Source organism: Bufo bufo, chromosome 3, assembly GCF_905171765.1.
Source record: "Bufo bufo chromosome 3, aBufBuf1.1, whole genome shotgun sequence".
In the NCBI taxonomy this organism is placed as follows: domain Eukaryota; kingdom Metazoa; phylum Chordata; class Amphibia; order Anura; family Bufonidae; genus Bufo; species Bufo bufo.
In genome coordinates, this window is record NC_053391.1 from 43,457,682 (window position 1) to 43,476,625 (window position 18,944).

The 18,944-nt window shown below is 41.5% G+C and overlaps 1 protein-coding gene across 1 annotated transcript in view; it reads left to right on the forward strand.

Moving 5' to 3' along the window:
• LOC120994514 (NACHT, LRR and PYD domains-containing protein 3-like) overlaps positions 1-18,944 on the forward strand; it is a 78,124-nt gene that overhangs the window by 23,083 nt on the left and 36,097 nt on the right. Inside the window, exons 5-8 of the mRNA XM_040423148.1 lie at positions 58-123; positions 3,362-5,060; positions 7,034-7,204; positions 8,804-8,974. Coding sequence (XP_040279082.1) covers positions 58-123; positions 3,362-5,060; positions 7,034-7,204; positions 8,804-8,974 — 2,107 coding nt within the window. The remainder of the gene's footprint in view (positions 1-57; positions 124-3,361; positions 5,061-7,033; positions 7,205-8,803; positions 8,975-18,944) is intronic.

An 18,944-nucleotide genomic window follows, 5' to 3' on the forward strand; every position in this document is an offset into this window, starting at 1 on the left:
ATATTACTGTATATGCGTACATCCAGCACTGATGACGTCTGTATCATTTCTTATTAGGTGACACTCTGGTGGGTGATATCCTACTGGATGAACATGGACACCTACTTCTCCCACAACTCAAGGGTAAGTGTACATTATATAAACCTTATATAGTAAAACTGCTTATAATTAAAGATAAGTGAATCGATTCTAAACAAATCAAATTCTTTCCAAGGTTCCCGAAAATTCTACTTTCAAATGAAGTCGATGTTGTGGCAATTTAATGTGGTCAAATCACCAAAAATGGTGCCTGCCCTTTTATATATCACATTCAGTAGTGTAGTGAGGGAAGCTAGGCAAAGGAGATGAAGTTGGAAGAACACAGGACACTTGGTGGGGCCCGGTTAACAGCCTTCCCCATTACAACCTGCATTCTGCCTCAAAGCCAATCAAGAAGGACAGTATAGATGTGCATTAGGCACCATCTAAGGTTCCAAGCAGAGACACCATTGTGAGCTTAGACACTGTTGGGATAGGACGTGGCACAGGCACAGAAATGAGACAAAGAAGAAAGCCAGTTTATGGTGTTAGGGATTGGGGAGATATATTTAGAAAGACAGGTTTTATCATTAGGGATGGGATAGGGTGAGTCAGTTTATTTTGTTGTTCACATGTATACATACGGCACATCAGCATTTAAAGAGACAGAACTTTTTTTTTTATGTGCAGGTGTCAGCTAGCAGCCCAAATAATATGATTTTTCAAGCATCAAAGTTGCACAGGACACTTTGCAAATGTTCATTTAAAAAAAAAAAAATCTGTTAACTACGGTCAACAAGTGTACAAATAGGTGTACTTTCCAGCGGCAGGGTATGTTTTGGTCTCAGATGTTGTGCAATTGCGTATTTTTTAACCAAAAAACCTGTGGCAAACTTTCCTCATTTGGGCCTCTGCTCCTCTCTCGTGTGTGTGGATAAGCATCGGCAGGCATCTGCCCCTGATAAGGGGCGAGCAGCTGTCCTTTACTATGTCAGCTTTTTTAATAACAATCTTTCTGATGACAGAAGCCCTCTAAAAATAAAATACTTACTGTATATAGCAGTTTACACATCGATATAAAGCTCCTAAATGGTAGGAAGACTAATGTCAGCTTACAACCTGCTGCAGGGTAATCTCATTACAATAGTAGGTGGAGGATTGGAATGACAGGATGAAAGCTCTAATCTGGTGTTTTCTTGATAGACCTAGGCAGCGTTTTTCTGTCCGGCATAGGAACGCATCTAAACAGAATGGAATACATTCTGGTGCACTCCGTTCCATTCAGTTTTGTGCCCATGGACAATGAATGGGGACAAAACTGAAGCATTTTCCTTCAGTATTGAGATCCTATGACGGATCTTAATACCGGAAAGGAAAAACGCTGATGTGAAAGTAGCATTAGTCATTTCCATTGGCTTGTATTGAGGCTCAATACAAGTCTATGGCAGGCTGAAATTGCAACAATGATTCTATTAGGCTGCATTCACATCTGTGTTACAGATGATCCTTCAGCCTAATCCGTCATAAATGCTGACTGTTGGCCGGACAAAAAACTGTGCATGCCGCAGTAATTGCCCGAAACACAGAATTTTTGCCGGAATGTCCCCGTAGTGATCTGTTGAATGTGGCAATGCCTGATCCCATGCAAGCCAGCAGCTTGTTCTCTGTCAGAACAGCCTGCTGGAAACATTCAATGACTTCTCCACCCCTCACACCAGAAGTTTCAAGTTAGTTAGAAATGGTAAATAAGTGGAGCAGTCAGAGTCCCTGGTTGTCTGCAGATAAGGAGCAGTATTTAGTAGAAGAGACTCTGCCAGACTTCATGAGTAATCAGAAGAAGATGATGAGATGGGGATACTGAGCCGCAGACCCTGGGCCAACAGCCCTGTGGCCAGGGTAACAGCCTTCTGAGAGAGAGATGGACAGCTAGCTCAGACCTTTCCTCAGCATCAAAACCTTCTTCTGTTAGGGAGGAGACTGAGACTGAGTGTTTTGCTCTTGAGTTCCTCCAGTAAAGAATCATGCTGGTCTACTGCATACCATAACTCTCTGGACTTATTTCCTATTGGGGTGCACCACGCCATCCTATTCAGAGAGCAGCAACACGTGGTGGCACCTCGATGGTGTCCAGGGATCCAACGTAGCATTGTGGCTACTCCAGACCCAATCACTGCAAGCACAGAAAGATTTTTCTGTTCAGGAATCCCAGTCACAGTGGATCATGATAAGGGTATACGTTGAGAATTAACCCCTTAAAGACTGGGCCCATTTTTGTTTTTGCATTTTTGATCTTTCCAACACACATTCCAATAGCCATAACCTTATAAATTTTCTGTTCACATAGCCATATGAGGGCTTATTTTTTGCGGGACAACATGCATTTTTAATGGTACCATTTAATTTACCATCTCTTATGCTGGAAAATAGGAAGATCATTCTGTGTGGGGTAAAATTAAAAAAGAAAATTCCACCAAGGATTTGTTTTGTTATTATCACATTCACTGTGCCATAAAAAGGCATGACGTCCTTATTCTACAGGTCAATGCCAAAATCTTCTTGTAAGGGAGGCCTGAATGGCTGTTCCGGAATGACCAAGTGTGGGGCAGGTCCAGTGAGCTCAACAACTGAGGGCAAGTCAGCCGGTGATCGCAAGGTGTAGGTTGACCATTATTTGCACACATGGAGCTGGAAGGGGTATCCCCAGAAATAAAGGAGGTTGCACTCATGAAGAGAATCCAATAAAGGGGGAAGAGCTCTTCTTTTAGCCAGGGTGGTGCTGAGAAAATCTGTGAGAAGCTGCACTTTGAAGCCATTGAACTCAATGTCTCTTGATCAGGTCCTGGTGCATTATCTCTTCCTTGGTCAGATAATAGTGGATGGGACATATCAAACCCTTATGTATTATGTATTTCTAGGTCGGTGCTACGGGGAACCTAATCTTTGTTTTACATATTGTTTCTAGCCGGGGTCACATAGCCCTTCATGTCAGACTTAGTTGGCAGTGAGTCTCTCTGAGCCCATAGTGCAGCGATTTTGGGAGCATGAAAACTGCCTGCATTGGTGAGGAAGGCATTGACTGTGCTGCATGCCATGTAGATGCCAGCTCCTGTTGCTGTGCACCATCAGGAAACCTCTCCAATGATTTAATGATTATTAAACACTATAGTGTTAGACCTTCTGGCCTTAGCTTATACTGTCTAACGTTCAGACAGTATTAGTAAATCTGTCCCAATGTGTTTACAAAGTAGTGTGGCCAAGAGGAGCTGGAAAATGCAGCAATGTACAGATATCTGCCATTTCTTCATATATCTGCTTCTTATCTTTATTTTTCTATTTTCTATAGAATTCCAGATCCGTCACAAGAATAATTTATATGAAAAAACTGAGAAACTTATAGAGAACAAACCTCCAAGATGTGACCAGCAAGAGGAAAGTTTTGCATTCTCCACACGTTATGTCAACCTCATCATTGTCTCCACACAACAATTTAGAGAACGCTCTGAGAATGAGCTCATAAAGACCGGTGTAAAACATGAGGAATACTTAAAGAAAAAACAAAATGAATTACAGCGCATTTCTTCCAACAAACTGTTCCGCTGGTGCCACAGATCCAGACTTGTGCCACGTATGGTAATGGTGAGCGGAGTGCCCGGTGTAGGGAAGACCACACTGATGCAGAAGGTTGTCTATGACTGGGTGAAGAGGGATCTTTATCAAAGATTCTCCTTTGTCTTCTTCTTCAAATTCCGAGAACTCAACAGACTAGATAAGGTTAGTCTGGAGGACATGATCCTTCATCAGTACCCATATCTGGAGGAGCAGCTTGAGAACATCTTACAGGATCCAGAAAAACTTCTCTTTATATTTGATGGTTTAGATGAAAGCATTCATAACATGGATTTCACATCACGCCACTTGTGCTCTAATCCTAAACAGCCCGAACTTTGTGGTAAGATTTTTGTCAGTTTGGTGAGAAAGTCTCTTCTTGATGGTTGTTCTGTACTAATGACCAGTCGCCCAACCAGACTGGCATCAATTGATTGTAGAGTTTTCCAGAGAATAGTAGAAATCATTGGGTTTTTACCAGAAGAACGACGGATGTACTTTGAAAATTTCTTCCCCAACCAAGAACTGGCCGAAAAGGCTTTTAATTATGTGAAGCAGAATGACACCCTGTACACCTTCTGTTATATCCCGTCCTACTGCTGGATCATCTGTACTGTATTATCCAAGAGCTTCCAGCCAACAAGTAGTGATCAGCCGGCGTCATTATTACCCAAAACCGTCACCCAGCTCTTTGCGATATTTGTCGCCAACATCCTGTTCAATCACACCCTGCACAAAAGTGACGCCCAGAAGATCCTGCAGTCCATCGGATGGATGGCAGAACATGGAGTTATGAATCACAGGCTTATCTTTGAGGAACGAGATCTGGACTGTTTCCATGTGGACAATAGGTCAAAACTCTTATCAAGTTTTCTGATGGAATCAGAGGAACCTGTGTCCTATTCCTTCTTACATCTCACTGTTCAGGAATTCTTGTCTGCCTTGGTGCATTATGTGGATTATTCTCCTGAGAAGTTACAGAAATCACTAAATAAAGCCAAATCCTATCCTGATGGACGAGGTGAAATATCCCTCCGTTTCCTGTGTGGTCTATCAGATGGCTCCACCAGGTCAATGCTAACTGGATACCTGGACAGACAAGCAGTTCAGGCCTCCACAGATGTAATCACTTGGCTGAAGGACTTCATTCTAGAAGAACATAGACTGATGGAAAGTGAGGATAACAAGCGAAGTCTTCTAAGTACATTCTTCTATCTGTTTGAAACCCGGAATAAGGCTCTGGTGCTGGAATCATTAAAATCACACGGAAGTCTTGACCTTTCTGGTATTCACATGTCAGCTCTAGACTGCACAGTGTTAACATTTATTCTGGACACCTGCAAAAACATAGAGGAACTCAAACTACATAACTGTTTCTTAAAGACAGAAGGATTAGAAAGACTTGCTCCAGTTTTACATAACCTGCAGAATTTAAGGTAAAATACTAATTACGGTTTTTAGCTGTCTTTGGAATTCAGGGTCTGGCAAATTGACTATATATATAAATATATATATTTATATATTTTTTTTATTTTATTTTATGGCCAGGGTTGTATTTACAATTAGGCACCTGAGAGCGCATGCCTAGGGAGCCACCCAGTGGGCAGCTACAAATTTTTGGCCAGACGGACTCTGTTGAAATTAATGGGGAAAAATTGCATTTCAGGAGTTAAACGAAAAACAATATTCACCTCAAACACTCTCACGCATAGCAACACTCGCTCCTCACTAGATGCGGCAGGATCTATGTTCCTAGCATGATGACATCACACGATCACGTTGGGAGCACAGGTTCTGCTGCCTCTAGTGAAAAGCAGGTGTCCCTGCGTGTGTATGTGCTTGAGGTATTTTTTTTGTCAGCGGTCAAATAAAATGCTGGGTGCCACTATGGGGGACATTATTGGACCCTGGATAATAATGTAAAGTACAACACTGCTGTATGAACAAGGCCTTCAAGGCCAACAGGTCAGAGGTTAAGTTTGATGGATCGAGAAAACAAACTGACAGGACAGGAGAGACAGACTAGTGATGTATTAGGAAGAAAGGGAAGGGTGTTGGGGAACTTTGAGCTTTGTTACCTTTCTCATAATAACTCTGGATTACAAAAAAAAGCGTTCATCTTTGTAAACAGTAAGAGCTTTCAAGTGAGTACATGCTGAGACCAACTCCTGAAGGAGAGAGAACTGGGATTAACAAGCAACCTAGACTGCAGAGATGCAATTTTCACCTTCTGTTCACAAGTACTAAATTCTCGATTTCTTTTAAGATGCGATATAATGACCCCATAAAACAGCTTTATGGGCTTCCCACAATATTGCTGTAAAGAGAACCGATTGGGCAGACAAATATTAGTATCAATTGCATCTTTAGTGTCAGGGGCCTTAAGCAATGCCAATGACAAGTACGGTCGGAAGATGGGGCGGGTGGAGAGAGAGCAAGAATAACAGGACCATGGTCTGACCACGATATGGGCTCTATTGAAGCATTACATAAGATCTGAAGGGTCGGGGTATTACCAAAATAAAATCCTAGCATGGGTATTATGAGGAAGCGAGAAAAAAGTAAACAGTCTATACGTAGAATTATTTACACCCCAAAGGTTATACAAAGTGTACTGCCGAATAAGACTACGAGAGTCCCTGGACAACTGCATCTGAGTAGCCGAGGGAGGAGTAGGGACAATCTGTCCATACCTTCTAAAAAAAATTGTATTAAAATCACCCCCTGACAATCCATTCCGGAGGCTGGAGAGTCTGGAATCTACTGAGTACTCCGTCAAGGAGAGCTAGGAGGTTTTGGGTACATAACCGACAATGGGACATCCATGTAGGTCCCCTTCGAGGATGATATATTGACTGTAATGTAACCGTTATGGGGCATGATCTGGACAATATGATAGCAACACCCGCCTTTCGGTGGTGGTTATGAAAGGTCAAATAAACCTGGGGGAAGTGATGTTGAGAAAAGAGGAAAGTCTCAGCCTGGTCGTAGTGAGTCTCCTTCGAGAAATCTATGTCCATCCGCAGGGCACGAAGTTCACGAACCATCAGGTGCATAACAGCACTGCCTCCACTTGAAATGTCCAGAGGTGCATCCTACATTCCTGGCCTCTAGTATCTATTTCCTACTCCTTATAGATTGTCTAGTACTCCTACCTAATGTACACTTACTATATCTCTACCCCAATTGTCTTCTGCAGTGACTACAATGTGTTACCCCAAAATTGTGCTGGGTACACAGCTGCTGAAGGGGATGTCACCAAAACAGCATAGGGCAGCGCTATACACCACACGTTTGTCCAGGTGATGTCACCGGGCTCACTGCTAGGATCTCCACATCCACAATCTACAGATTTTATACTAACGCTCTGTGGACGCCTCAACCACATCTCCTCTTCTTATTCTTTCAGTTTGGTTAATAATGATCTACCAGACACTTCCTGCATCCAGTTGGCATCTGTAATAAGGAATAACCAGTCCCTGAAGATACTTGTCCTATCTAGTAACCATCTGTATGGTCCTAACTTCAGTGACTTGATGGAGGCTCTGTCCAGTCCAGCCTGCAGGATAGAGCATTTAGAGTGAGTATAAGAGATGAGTACAGGACTGAAACAAGTTATACATGGATTTTATTCTATTTTATGCTCCTCACCATTGTTATGTCTATGAGGTAAACTGCTGACTGCTCCTTGATATGTGCCGGAAAATTCTGTGGAGAAAAATGCACATGGCTGCATGACCTCGGACATAATACAACACCCACTCCTACCTCAGAAGCCTCCACCTAAACAATGAAGGGTTTGGTATCATCTGGCTGAATGAGTACAGGTGCACGAATGAAGCTTCCTTTAAAGTGGTTCTCTCACTTCAGCAAATGGCATGTATCATGTAGATAAAGTTAATACAAAGCACTTTCTATTCTCCATATTGCCTCCTTTGCTGGCTTGATTCAATCTTCCATCGCATTATACACTACTCGTTTCTATGGTTACGACCACCCTGCAATCCAGCAGAGGTGGTTGTGCTTGCACACTGTAGGAAAAAGCACTGCTCTATTCTCACTCCCGTGGTTCCGGCCACCAGAGAGGCCAGAACTTTTTCCTATAGTGTGCAAGCACAACCACCGCTGCTGGATTACAGGGTGGTTGTAACCATAGTTACCTATACTACCTGCATTTTATGGTTTAACTGTATTGGTCCAATTGTGTTATTTTTGACTCTAGTACGTGTCTTGTCATGTGGTGTTATCAGTCTTTACCAAATATGTGTGATTTTTATTTATGATGTATAATAAGGTTGATATTGTTAACCATATAGTGTACGCAGAGTGCATCTTTCGGTTTCGGTGTTCTTCTGTAGGCCGTAGCTTACGCTCCTCTGCCTGACTGTCTTGCCTGCCAATGGGGTGCGCACTTATGGTTCTGAAAGGGCCAGTGTGTTCATACCCTAATTCCTTCCCAGTCTACGACTGACTGTCTTGGGGAATTTAAGGCACCTTCCCTATTGGGAGGGTGTCTGAGCTTTAGGTTGTCTAGCTTGCTAGGTCCTAGTTGAAGGTGTGCTGTTTAGTATATCTGTGCATGTACGAATCTCTGCCTGTTTACTGATTCTGACATTCCACTGCCTGACCTGACCATTGCATGTTAACTGTATTGACCTTTTGCTGCTTGCCCTAACCTTGGATTAGTTTCACAGATTTGATCATACTCTGCTTGCCATGACCCTTGGCCTGTTTCCTGACTACAAGTATTGCCAACCACACAATAATCCATTCCCTCCAAATAATTGTGTCTCTCTAAATCACTGACTGAGAAAGGACTGGGCAGAGCCACATGTAATGTGTAATATTGTGAAGAGTGGAGGAGAATGGAGGCCACAGGGGCGACAGACTGAGAGCCACAATAGATGGTGGAGGAAGGAGAGTTCTCAGCAGCTGGTGACTGCTGACATCCAGCTTTATAAATGTTGTACATTCATGTACAATTCATCACTGATTTATGACATGCCATAAAGTGAGAACATTCCTCAGGGATTCCTCTTGATTTCTAGGACAATGACATATCATATAGCTTCCGCCTTTCCTGACATCCACCACACACAATAGGGGACTTCTAGTGATGACATTTATGGATTTTACTAACAGTCAGGGTCACCCACATCTCATCTTCTTATTTTTACAGTTTGGGTCTTAATGGTCTACCAGACACTTCCTGCATCCAATTGGCATCTGTAATAAGGAACAACCAGTCCCTAAAGAGACTTGACCTGTCTGGTAACTCTCTATCTGGTCCTCACTTCAGTGACTTGATGAAAGCTCTGTCCAGTCCAGGCTGCAGGATAGAGGCATTACAGTGAGTATAAGAGATGTGTACAGGACTGAGACATGTGAGGCACAATTTATACATGGATTTTATTCATTTTATGCTCTACACCATTGTTATGTCTATGAGATAAACTGCTAACTGCACCTTGATATGTGCCGACTCCACTAATGTCTGACTAATGCACCAGGTCCAGTTCAGACGGCCATATTTGTTTTGCGGTCTGCAAATTGCAGATCCACAAAACACTGATACCGGCCAGTATCAGATAGAAATGGCTATTTTTGTCAACAATTGCGGACAAGAATAGGACATACTCTATCTTTTTTTCCGGGGTCCTGGAACAGAAGCATGGATGTGGACAGCACACCACCAGGAACAAGCCCATTACATAAATACAGCATCAGGAACAAGCTCATTACATAAATACAGCATTAGGACCAAGCTCATTACATAAATACAGCATTAGTACCAAGCTCATTATATAAATACAGCACCAGAACCAAGCCCATTACATAAATACAGCACCAGAACCAATCTCATAGTAGCTGGCCAGCTAAGACCTGTCCTAGGTGGCTAGTATAGCTTATATGTGTATACAGCTAGACCTGCCAATAGCCTTAATACAGTTCCTATGTTTTATGTGTTAAAGACAAAAGCAGAGTTATTTACTGTGACATCATGTTTTGGATGTCATATAACTGTTATATTTTGTGTTCACAGAGGCAGAAAAAGATAATATGCCTTTAAGATTCATTTTGTAATGTAAGGTAAGCTCAGTGACACAGCAGAAACAACAGAAAGCATAGTGTTAATCTGTTGTTGCTGGGCAAAAGTCTAGACCAATCACAGCCAGCTTCTCACACAGCAAGAGTTTTAACCAATCACAGCCAGCCTCACACATAGCCTGTCTGGGAATTCCCCCAGCTCCTGCTTCTAGAATCATTATTCACCAGAGACAAGAGCTGAAGTGACATTCACTCCACGGAGAGCTGAGTTTTAAGGGAACAAGAGGCCAATATAGGTATTTAAAACAGTTATATAATGTTCAAGAAAGACGAGACAGAGGGGATATGATAGAAACTTTTAAATACATAAAGGGAATCAACAAGGTAAAAGAGGAGAGAATATTTAAAAGAAGAAAAACTGCTACAAGAGGACATAGTTTTAAATTAGAGGGGCAAAGGTTTAAAAGTAATATCAGGAAGTATTACTTTACTGAGAGAGTAGTGGATGCATGGAATAGCCTTCCTGCAGAAGTGGTAGCTGAAAATACAGTGAAGGAGTTTAAGCGTGCATGGGATAGGCATAAGGCCATCCTTCATATAAGATAGGGCCAGGGACTATTCATAGTATTCAGTATATTGGGCAGACTAGATGGGCCAAATGGTTCTTATCTGCCGACACAGTCTATGTTTCTATATTGTTAGTTTTCTGTTTAGAACTGTATACTGAACTAGATATATATATATATATATATATATATATATTTACTTACAGTTCCACCAATTGCAAATTCAATTGCAAATCCAAATTGCAAGCTACAAATTGCAAGCATTCAGATTCCATATTGCAATCCAAATTGCATACAACCATACCAGATCATACTCAACCAATCTGCAAATAGTCACTGCTAACTGCATACTGCAAGTGAACTATAGTTAGACCTCAGATATTCCTCTCAGAGAGATCATAAAGTGCTTAAATAACTTAAAGTGAGAGTACAGATACTGAAGAGAGCAATATATCCACCATTTTATGTTGAATGACAAGATTGAACAGTTGAACCACCATCTTATGCATACCGCCATTTTGTGATATCTTTTAAACACGTGTTTTGTACATGGACTATCTGCTGCGGAGGCGGCAGTGTGTTATATATGAAGAAAAGTTGAAGTTATTAAAGAAGTTATTTTAAGCATTTGGTGTGCTCTTTAAACCTACTGTTTCCATAGAACGGCACTAGAGGAATTGCAGAGTAATAGAAAGTCTGGTTAGACTTAAAGTCAGAGATATCAAAATTCTTCTAATGCCACAGCGCAAAAGGCACTTCATAGTGCTGCGCCTGCCACACTCATTACATAAATACAGCACCAGGACCAAGCCCACTACATGAATACAGCACCAGAACCAAGCTCATTACATAAATACAGCACTATGACCAAGCACATTACATACGTACAGCACCAGAACCAAGCACATTACATAAATACAGCACCAGAACCAAGGTCATTACATAAATACAGCACCAGAACCAAGCTGATTACATACAGTATATACAGCACCAGAACTAAGCACATTACATAAATACAGCACCAGAACGAAGCACATTACATAAATACAGCACCAGAACCAAGGTCATTACATAAATACAGCACCAGAACCAAGCTCATTACAAAAATACAGCACCAGAGCCAAGCTGATTACATACAGTATATACAGCACCAGAACCAAGCGCATTACATAAAAACAGCGCCAAAACCAAGCACATTACATAAATACAGCACCAGAACTAAGCACATTACATAAATACAGCACCAGAACCAAGCTCCAGGCATAAATACAGCATCAGAATCAAACCCATTACATAAATACAGCACCAGAACCACGTGAAGTACATACAGTTGCAAGAAAAAGTATGTGAACCCTTTGGAATAATATGGATTTTGCACAAATTGGTCATAAAATGTCATCTGATCTTCATCTAAGTCACAACAATAGACAATCACAGTCTGCTTAAACTAATAACACACAAAGAATTAAATGTTACCATGTTTTTATTGAACACACCATGTAAACATTCACAGTGCAGGTGGAAAAAGTATGTGAACCCCTAGACTAATGACATCTCCAAGAGCTAATTGGAATGAGGTTTCAGCCAACTGGAGTCCAATCAATGAGATGAGATTGGAGGTGTTGGTTACAGCTGCCCTGCCCTATAAAAAACACACACCAGTTCTAGGTTTGCTTTTCACAAGAAGCATTGCCTGATGTGAATGATGCCTTGCACAAAAGAGCTCTCAGAAGACCTACGATTAAGAATTGTTGATTTGAATAAAGCTGGAAAGGGTTATAAAAGCATCTGCAAAAGTCTTGCTGTTCATCAGTCCACGGTAAGACAAATTGTCTATAAATGGAGAAAGTTCAGCACTGCTGCTACTCTCCCTAGGAGTGGCCGTCCTGTAAAGATGACTGCAAGAGCACAGCGCAGACTGCTCAATGAGGTGAAGAAGAATCCTAGAGTGTCAGCTAAAGACATACAAAAGTCTCTGGCATATGCTAACATCCCTGTTAGCGAATCTACGATACGTAAAACACTAAACAAGAATGGATTTCATGGGAGGATACCACAGAGGAAGCCACTGCTGTCCAAAAAAACCATTGCTGCACGTTTACAGTTTGCACAAGAGCACCTGGATGTTCCACAGCAGTACTGGCAAAATATTCTGTGGACAGATGAAACCAAAGTTGAGTTGTTTGGAAGAAACGCACAACACTATGTGTGGAGAAAAAGAGGCACAGCACACCAACATCAAAACCTCATCCCAACTGTGAAGTATGGTGGTGGGGGCATCATGGTTTGGGGCTGCTTTGCTGTGTCAGGGCCTGGACGGATTGCTATCATCGAAGCAAAAATGTATTCCCAAATTTATCAAGACATTTTGCAGGAGAACTTAAAGGGCTTCTATCACCCCACTAAACAAATTTTTTTTTTTTTTGTGCGTACTTATAATCCCTATCCTGCGATATATCTATACATTATGTTATTAATCATTTTCGTTCAGTAGATATGTCAAAAAACTTACTTTTATAATATGCAAATTACCTGTCTACCAGCAAGTAGGGCGTCTACTTGCTGGTAGCAGCCGCAAAAAACCGCCCCCTCCTCCTGTTGATTGACAGGGCCAGCCGCGACGTCACCGAAAGAGAAGACGTCATCCGCGCAGGCGCACTGAGGGAGTGCTGAGGAGGCGAGCCTCCTTATCTCAGAGCGCCTGCGCCGAATCAACACAGGCGCACGATTTTTGAAATGCTGACAGGGCCAGTCGGAGGAGGAGATCGCGGCTGGCCCTGTCAATCAACAGGAGGAGGGGGCGGTTTTTTGTGGCTGCTACCAGCAAGTAGACGCCCTACTTGCTGGTAGACAGGTAATTAGCATATTATAAAAGTATGTTTTTTGACATATCTACTGAACGAAAATGATTAATAACATAATGTATAGATATATCGCAGGATAGGGATTATAAGTACACAAAAAAAATATGAGTTTAGTGGGGTGACAGAAGCCCTTTAAGGCCATCTGTCCACCAGCTGAAGCTCAACAGAAGATGGGTGTTGCAACAGGACAACGACCCAAAGCATAGAAGTAAATCAACAACAGAATGGCTTAAACAAAAGAAAATACGCCTTTTGGAGTGGCCCAGTCAGAGTCCTGACCTCAACCCGATTGAGATGCTGTGGCATGACCTCAAGAAAGCGATTCACACCAGACATCCCAAGAATATTGATGAACTGAAACAGTTCTGTAAAGAGGAATGGTCAAGAATTACTCCTGACCGTTGTGCACGTCTGATCTGCAACTACAGGAAATGTTTGGTTGAAGTTATTGCTGCCAAAGGAGGTTCAACCAGTTATTAAATCCAAGGGTTCACATACTTTTTCCACCTGCACTGTGAATGTTTACATGGTGTGTTCAATAAAAACATGGTAACATTTAATTCTTTGTGTTATTAGTTTAAGCAGACTGTGATTGTCTATTGTTGTGACTTAGATGAAGATCAGATCACATTTTATGACCAATTTGTGAAGAAATCCATATCATTCCAAAGGGTTCACATACTTTTTCTTGCAACTGAGTACACATCACCAGATTTTAAAAGTTCAATAAAGATAACATTTGTGCATTTGTGTAGTCAGGTCGGTCCTCGTCATATAAGCCTGTACGGTGTGAAACTACAGCTCCCAGTATAACCTGAACAGTAGGAAAGGTATGCTGGGAGTTGTTTCAAAAAAACAGCATGCTACCACCCATAATCAGCTGTAGATCATCCAGGTATTATACCTCGTACCTCACGTATCAGTACACTACTGTATATACTATATATCTGTACACACTGCAACTATTATACCTTGTACCTAACATATCAGTACACCGCTGTATATACTATATATCTGTACACACTGCATTTATTATACCTTGTACCTCACATATTAGTACAATGCTGTATATACTATATATCTGTACACACTGCATTTATTATACCTTGTACCTAACATATCTGTGCACTGCTGTATATACTATATATCTGTACACACTGCAACTATTATACCTTGTACCTAACATATCAGTACACCGCTGTATATACTATATATCTGTACACACTGCATTTATTATACCTTGTACCTCACATATTAGTACAATGCTGTATATACTATATATCTGTACACACTGCATTTATTATACCTTGTACCTAACATATCTGTGCACTGCTGTATATACTATACATCTGTACATGCTGCATCTATTATACCTCATACCTCACCTATCAGTACACTGCTGTATATACTATATACCTGTACACACTGCATCTATTATACCTCGTACCTCACGTATCAGTACACTGCTGTATATACTATACATCTGTACACACTGCATCTATTATACCTCGTACCTCACGTATCAGTACACTGCTGTGTATACTATACATCTGTACACACTATATCTATTATACCTCATACTTCATATATCAGGACACTGCTAGATAGTCTATATACCTGTACACACCGCATGTATTATACCTCTTACCTCATATATCAGTACACTGCTGTATATACAATATATTTGTACACACTGCATCTATTATACCTCATACCTTACATATCAGTACACTGCTCGATATAATATATATCTGTACACACTGCATCTATTATACCTCATACCTCACATATCAGTACAATGCTGTGTATAATATATATCTGTACACACTGCATATAATATACCTCATACCTCACATATCAGTACACTGCTGTATATACTATATATCTGTACACACTGCATCTATTATACCTCGTACCTCACCTATCAGTACCCTGCTGTATATACTATATACCTGTACACACTGCATCTATTATACCTCGTACCTCACATATCAGTACACTGCTATATATATTACATACCTATACACACTGCCTCTATTATACCGTATAATAGATGCAGTGTGTACAGATATATAGAATATACAGCAGTGTACTGATATGTGAAGTACGAGGTATAATAGATGCAGTGTGTACAGGATTAGGGTCCCTATTAGTATTAGGGTCAGTGTTATCGTTAAAGGTCAGTATTATGGCTAAGGGTCAGTATTAGGGTTGGGGTAAGTATTAGGGTTAGGAGCCAGTATCAGGGTCAGTGTTATGGTTAACCACCTCCCGTCCGCACGTTGCCTATAAACGTCCGGGAGGTGGTTCTCTATCTCTGAATGGACGTTTCTGAACGTCCATTCAGAGATCGCAGCTGCACGCTAATCGTGCAGCTGCAGATCGGGTTGCCCGCTGTCACTGACAGCAGGGCAACCCTTAGAGAAGGCAGGGACAGTTCCCAGGTGTCCCTGCCTTCTAGATCGCTGTGTACACAGTGCTCGCCGAGCTCTTTGTATACAGTGCAGGAAGCGCTATGCGCTTCCTGTTTCGGCCCGGCGGTCATGTGATCGCCGGGACCGGAGAGTGCAGGAGCTGTTGGGTCTTTCACAGACCTCGATCAGCCCTGCACTGAGGCTGTACAGCACAGTATACCGCTGTACAGCCTCTCTGGGGATGTATTTCCCCTGTAACTGGGGCTACTATGGCAGCCCCAGTTACAGGAGAAATCAATAGTGAAAAAAAAAAAAAGTGAAGTTAAATGTCCCCCAGAGGTCTTGTATGACCTTATGGGGGACGAAAAGTCTAAAAATAAATAAATAAAATAAAGTGTTAAAATAGAAAAATTCAAAGAAGTTTCACATGTAAAAAAAAATTTAAATTCCCCAAGTAAGAAATTTTATAAAATAGACATATTTGGGATTGCCGTGTCCGTGACGGCCGGATCTATAAATATATTATATCAGGGGTGTCAAACTCAAATTCATCGGGGGCCGCATCAGCAGTTTGGTCACCCTCAAAGGGCCGGTTGTATCTGTAGGACTATGTGTCCACTCTTTATTATCATAAATTATTGTCACTGCATTCAATTATTACTGTTTTTTGTAATAATGTAAGTAATAACTAGCTCTGAAAGCAGAAACATAGTCAGAATAATGGCAAGTAGATATTCAAATGTACAATTATTGTATAATTTATTGAAAAATGATTTTTGGTAACAGACAGTAATTTTTTTTTTTTTAAACATCTGTGGATGACGGACACTGTTATGGGGGGATCTGTGGATTACGGACACTGTTATGGGGGGATCTGTGGATAACGGACACTGTTATGGGGGGATCTGTGGATAACGGACACTGTTATGGGGGGATCTGTGGATGACGGACACTGTTATGGGGGGGATCTGTGGATGACGGACACTGTTATGGGGGGATCTGTGGATGACGGACACTGTTATGGGGGGATCTGTGGATGACGGACACTGTTATGGGGGGATCTGTGGATGACGGACACTGTTATGGGGGGATCTGTGCATGACGGACACTTATGGGGGGATCTGTGGATGACGGACACTTATGGGGGGATCTGTGGATGACAGACACTGTTACAGGGGGGGGTGGATCTGTGGCTGGCACTGTTACAGGGGGGGGATCTGTGGATGGCAGTGTAATATATGTGCCATCCACAGACCCCCCCACCCCATAACAGTGCCATCCACAGACCCCCCACCCCATAACAGTGCCATCCACAGACCCCCCACCCCATAACAGTGCCATCCACAGACCCCCACCCCTTAACTGTGCCATCCACAGATTCCGTGTAAAAAAAAAACGCCGCCCCCCCCCCAGTATACAAATATAAAATGTATTATTGAATTAAAAGTTATTAAACATGCCCCCCTCACTCCTAATTGTACCATATATCCTAATTGCTTGTGTATAATGCCGGCAGGCAGGACGGGCGGCCGGCGCGTCACTCACTGACGTCACTTGCCTGCGCCGCCTGCTTCATTCATAAAGGAGGCGGTGCAGGCACGTGACATCAGGGAGTTACGCTGCCGCCCGCCCGGCCTGCCTGCATTCTACACAAGCAATTAGGATATACGGTACAATTATTTCCTGTGTAGAACGGCCGGCGCCGCTAGAGGGCAGACGTTCTCTGGCATGTAGGCTGCCGCGCATGCGCTGAAGAGGCGGCTTTCTTGTGTCAAAAAAATAAAAAAGCGAGAATAAAAGGTGAAGGCTGGCGGCGGCTGCGCGGGCCACATGACGAGGTCTGGCGGGCCGGATTCGGCCCGCGGGCCTTGTGTTTGACACCCGTGTATTATATGATCCACCCAGTCCGATAAACACCATAAAAAATAAAAACCGTGTAAAAAAAAGCCATTTGTCACCTAACATCACAAAAAGTGCAACACCAAGTGATCAAAAAGGAGTATGTCCCACAAAATGGTACCAATAAAACCGTCACCTCATTCCGCAAAAAATGAGCCCCTACATAAGAAAATCTCTCAAAAAATTTAAAAACTATAGCTCTCAGAACTGGACACTTTAAAACATAATTTTTTTGTTTCAAAAATGCTATTATTGTGTAAAACTTAAATAAATAAGAAAAAGTATACATATTAGGTATCGCCACGTGCGTAACAATCTGCTCTTTAAAAATGTCACATGACCTAACCCCTCAGGTAAACGCTGTAAAAATAACTAAATAAAGACTGTGCTAAAACAACCAATTTTTTGGACACCTTGCCCCATAAAGTGTTATAATGAATGATCAAAAAATCATATGTGCCCAAAAATAGTTCCAATAAAACTGGCACCTTATCCCCTAGTTTCCAAAATGGGGTCAATTTTTGTGAGTTTCTACTGTAAGGGTGCATCAGGGGGGCTTCAAATGGGACCTGGCATCTAAAAACCAGTTCAGCAAAATCTGACTTCCAAAAACCATGTGGTGCTCCTTTTCTTCTGCGCCCTGCCGTGTGCCCTTACATCAGTTTACGACCACATGTGGGGTGTTTCTGTTAACCGCAGAATCAGGGTAATAAATATTGAGTTTTGTTTGGCTGTTAGCCCTCGATGTGTTAAAGAAAAAATTTGATTAAAATGGAAAATCTGCCAAAAAAGGGAAATTTAAAAATTTGATCTCCATTTTCCTTTAATTCTTGTGGAACGCCTAAAGGGTTAACAAAGTTTGTAAAATCAATTTTAAGTAACTTGAGGGGTGTAGTTTTTACAATGGAGTCATTTATGGGGGTATCCCCTATGAAAGCCCCACAAGCTGACTTCAGACCTGAACTGGTCCTTAAAAAGCGGGTTTTGGCAATTTTCTTAAAAATATTAAGAATTGCTTCTAAAATTCTAAGCCTTCTAACGTCCTAAAAAACTAAAATGACAAAATGATGCCAACATAAAGTAGACATATGGGGAATGTTAAGTAATAAATATTTTATGAGGTATCACTTTCTTTTTTAAAAGCAGAGAAATTTAAATTTTTAAAATTGCTAATTTTTCTAAATTTTTGGTAAATTTGGGATTTTTTCATAAATGAAGGTGAAATATATTGACTCAAATTTATGACTATCATGAAGTACAATGTGTCACGAGAAAACAATCTCTGAATGGCTTGGATAAGTAAAAGTGTTCCAAAGTTATTACCACATAAAGTGAGATATGTCAGATTTTCTAAATTAGGCCTGGCCTTGCTGAGTGACCGTGACGTGGTGCAATGATGGGCTCCGATATTTTCCTGACAGGAATATATTGGCGAAAGTCTCAGCTTTTAATATCTGCATTTATGACTAGCCAGTATAGTCAGTGGCATATCCGTTTGGTGCATTTTTTCTGTGATTTATATGATTGTA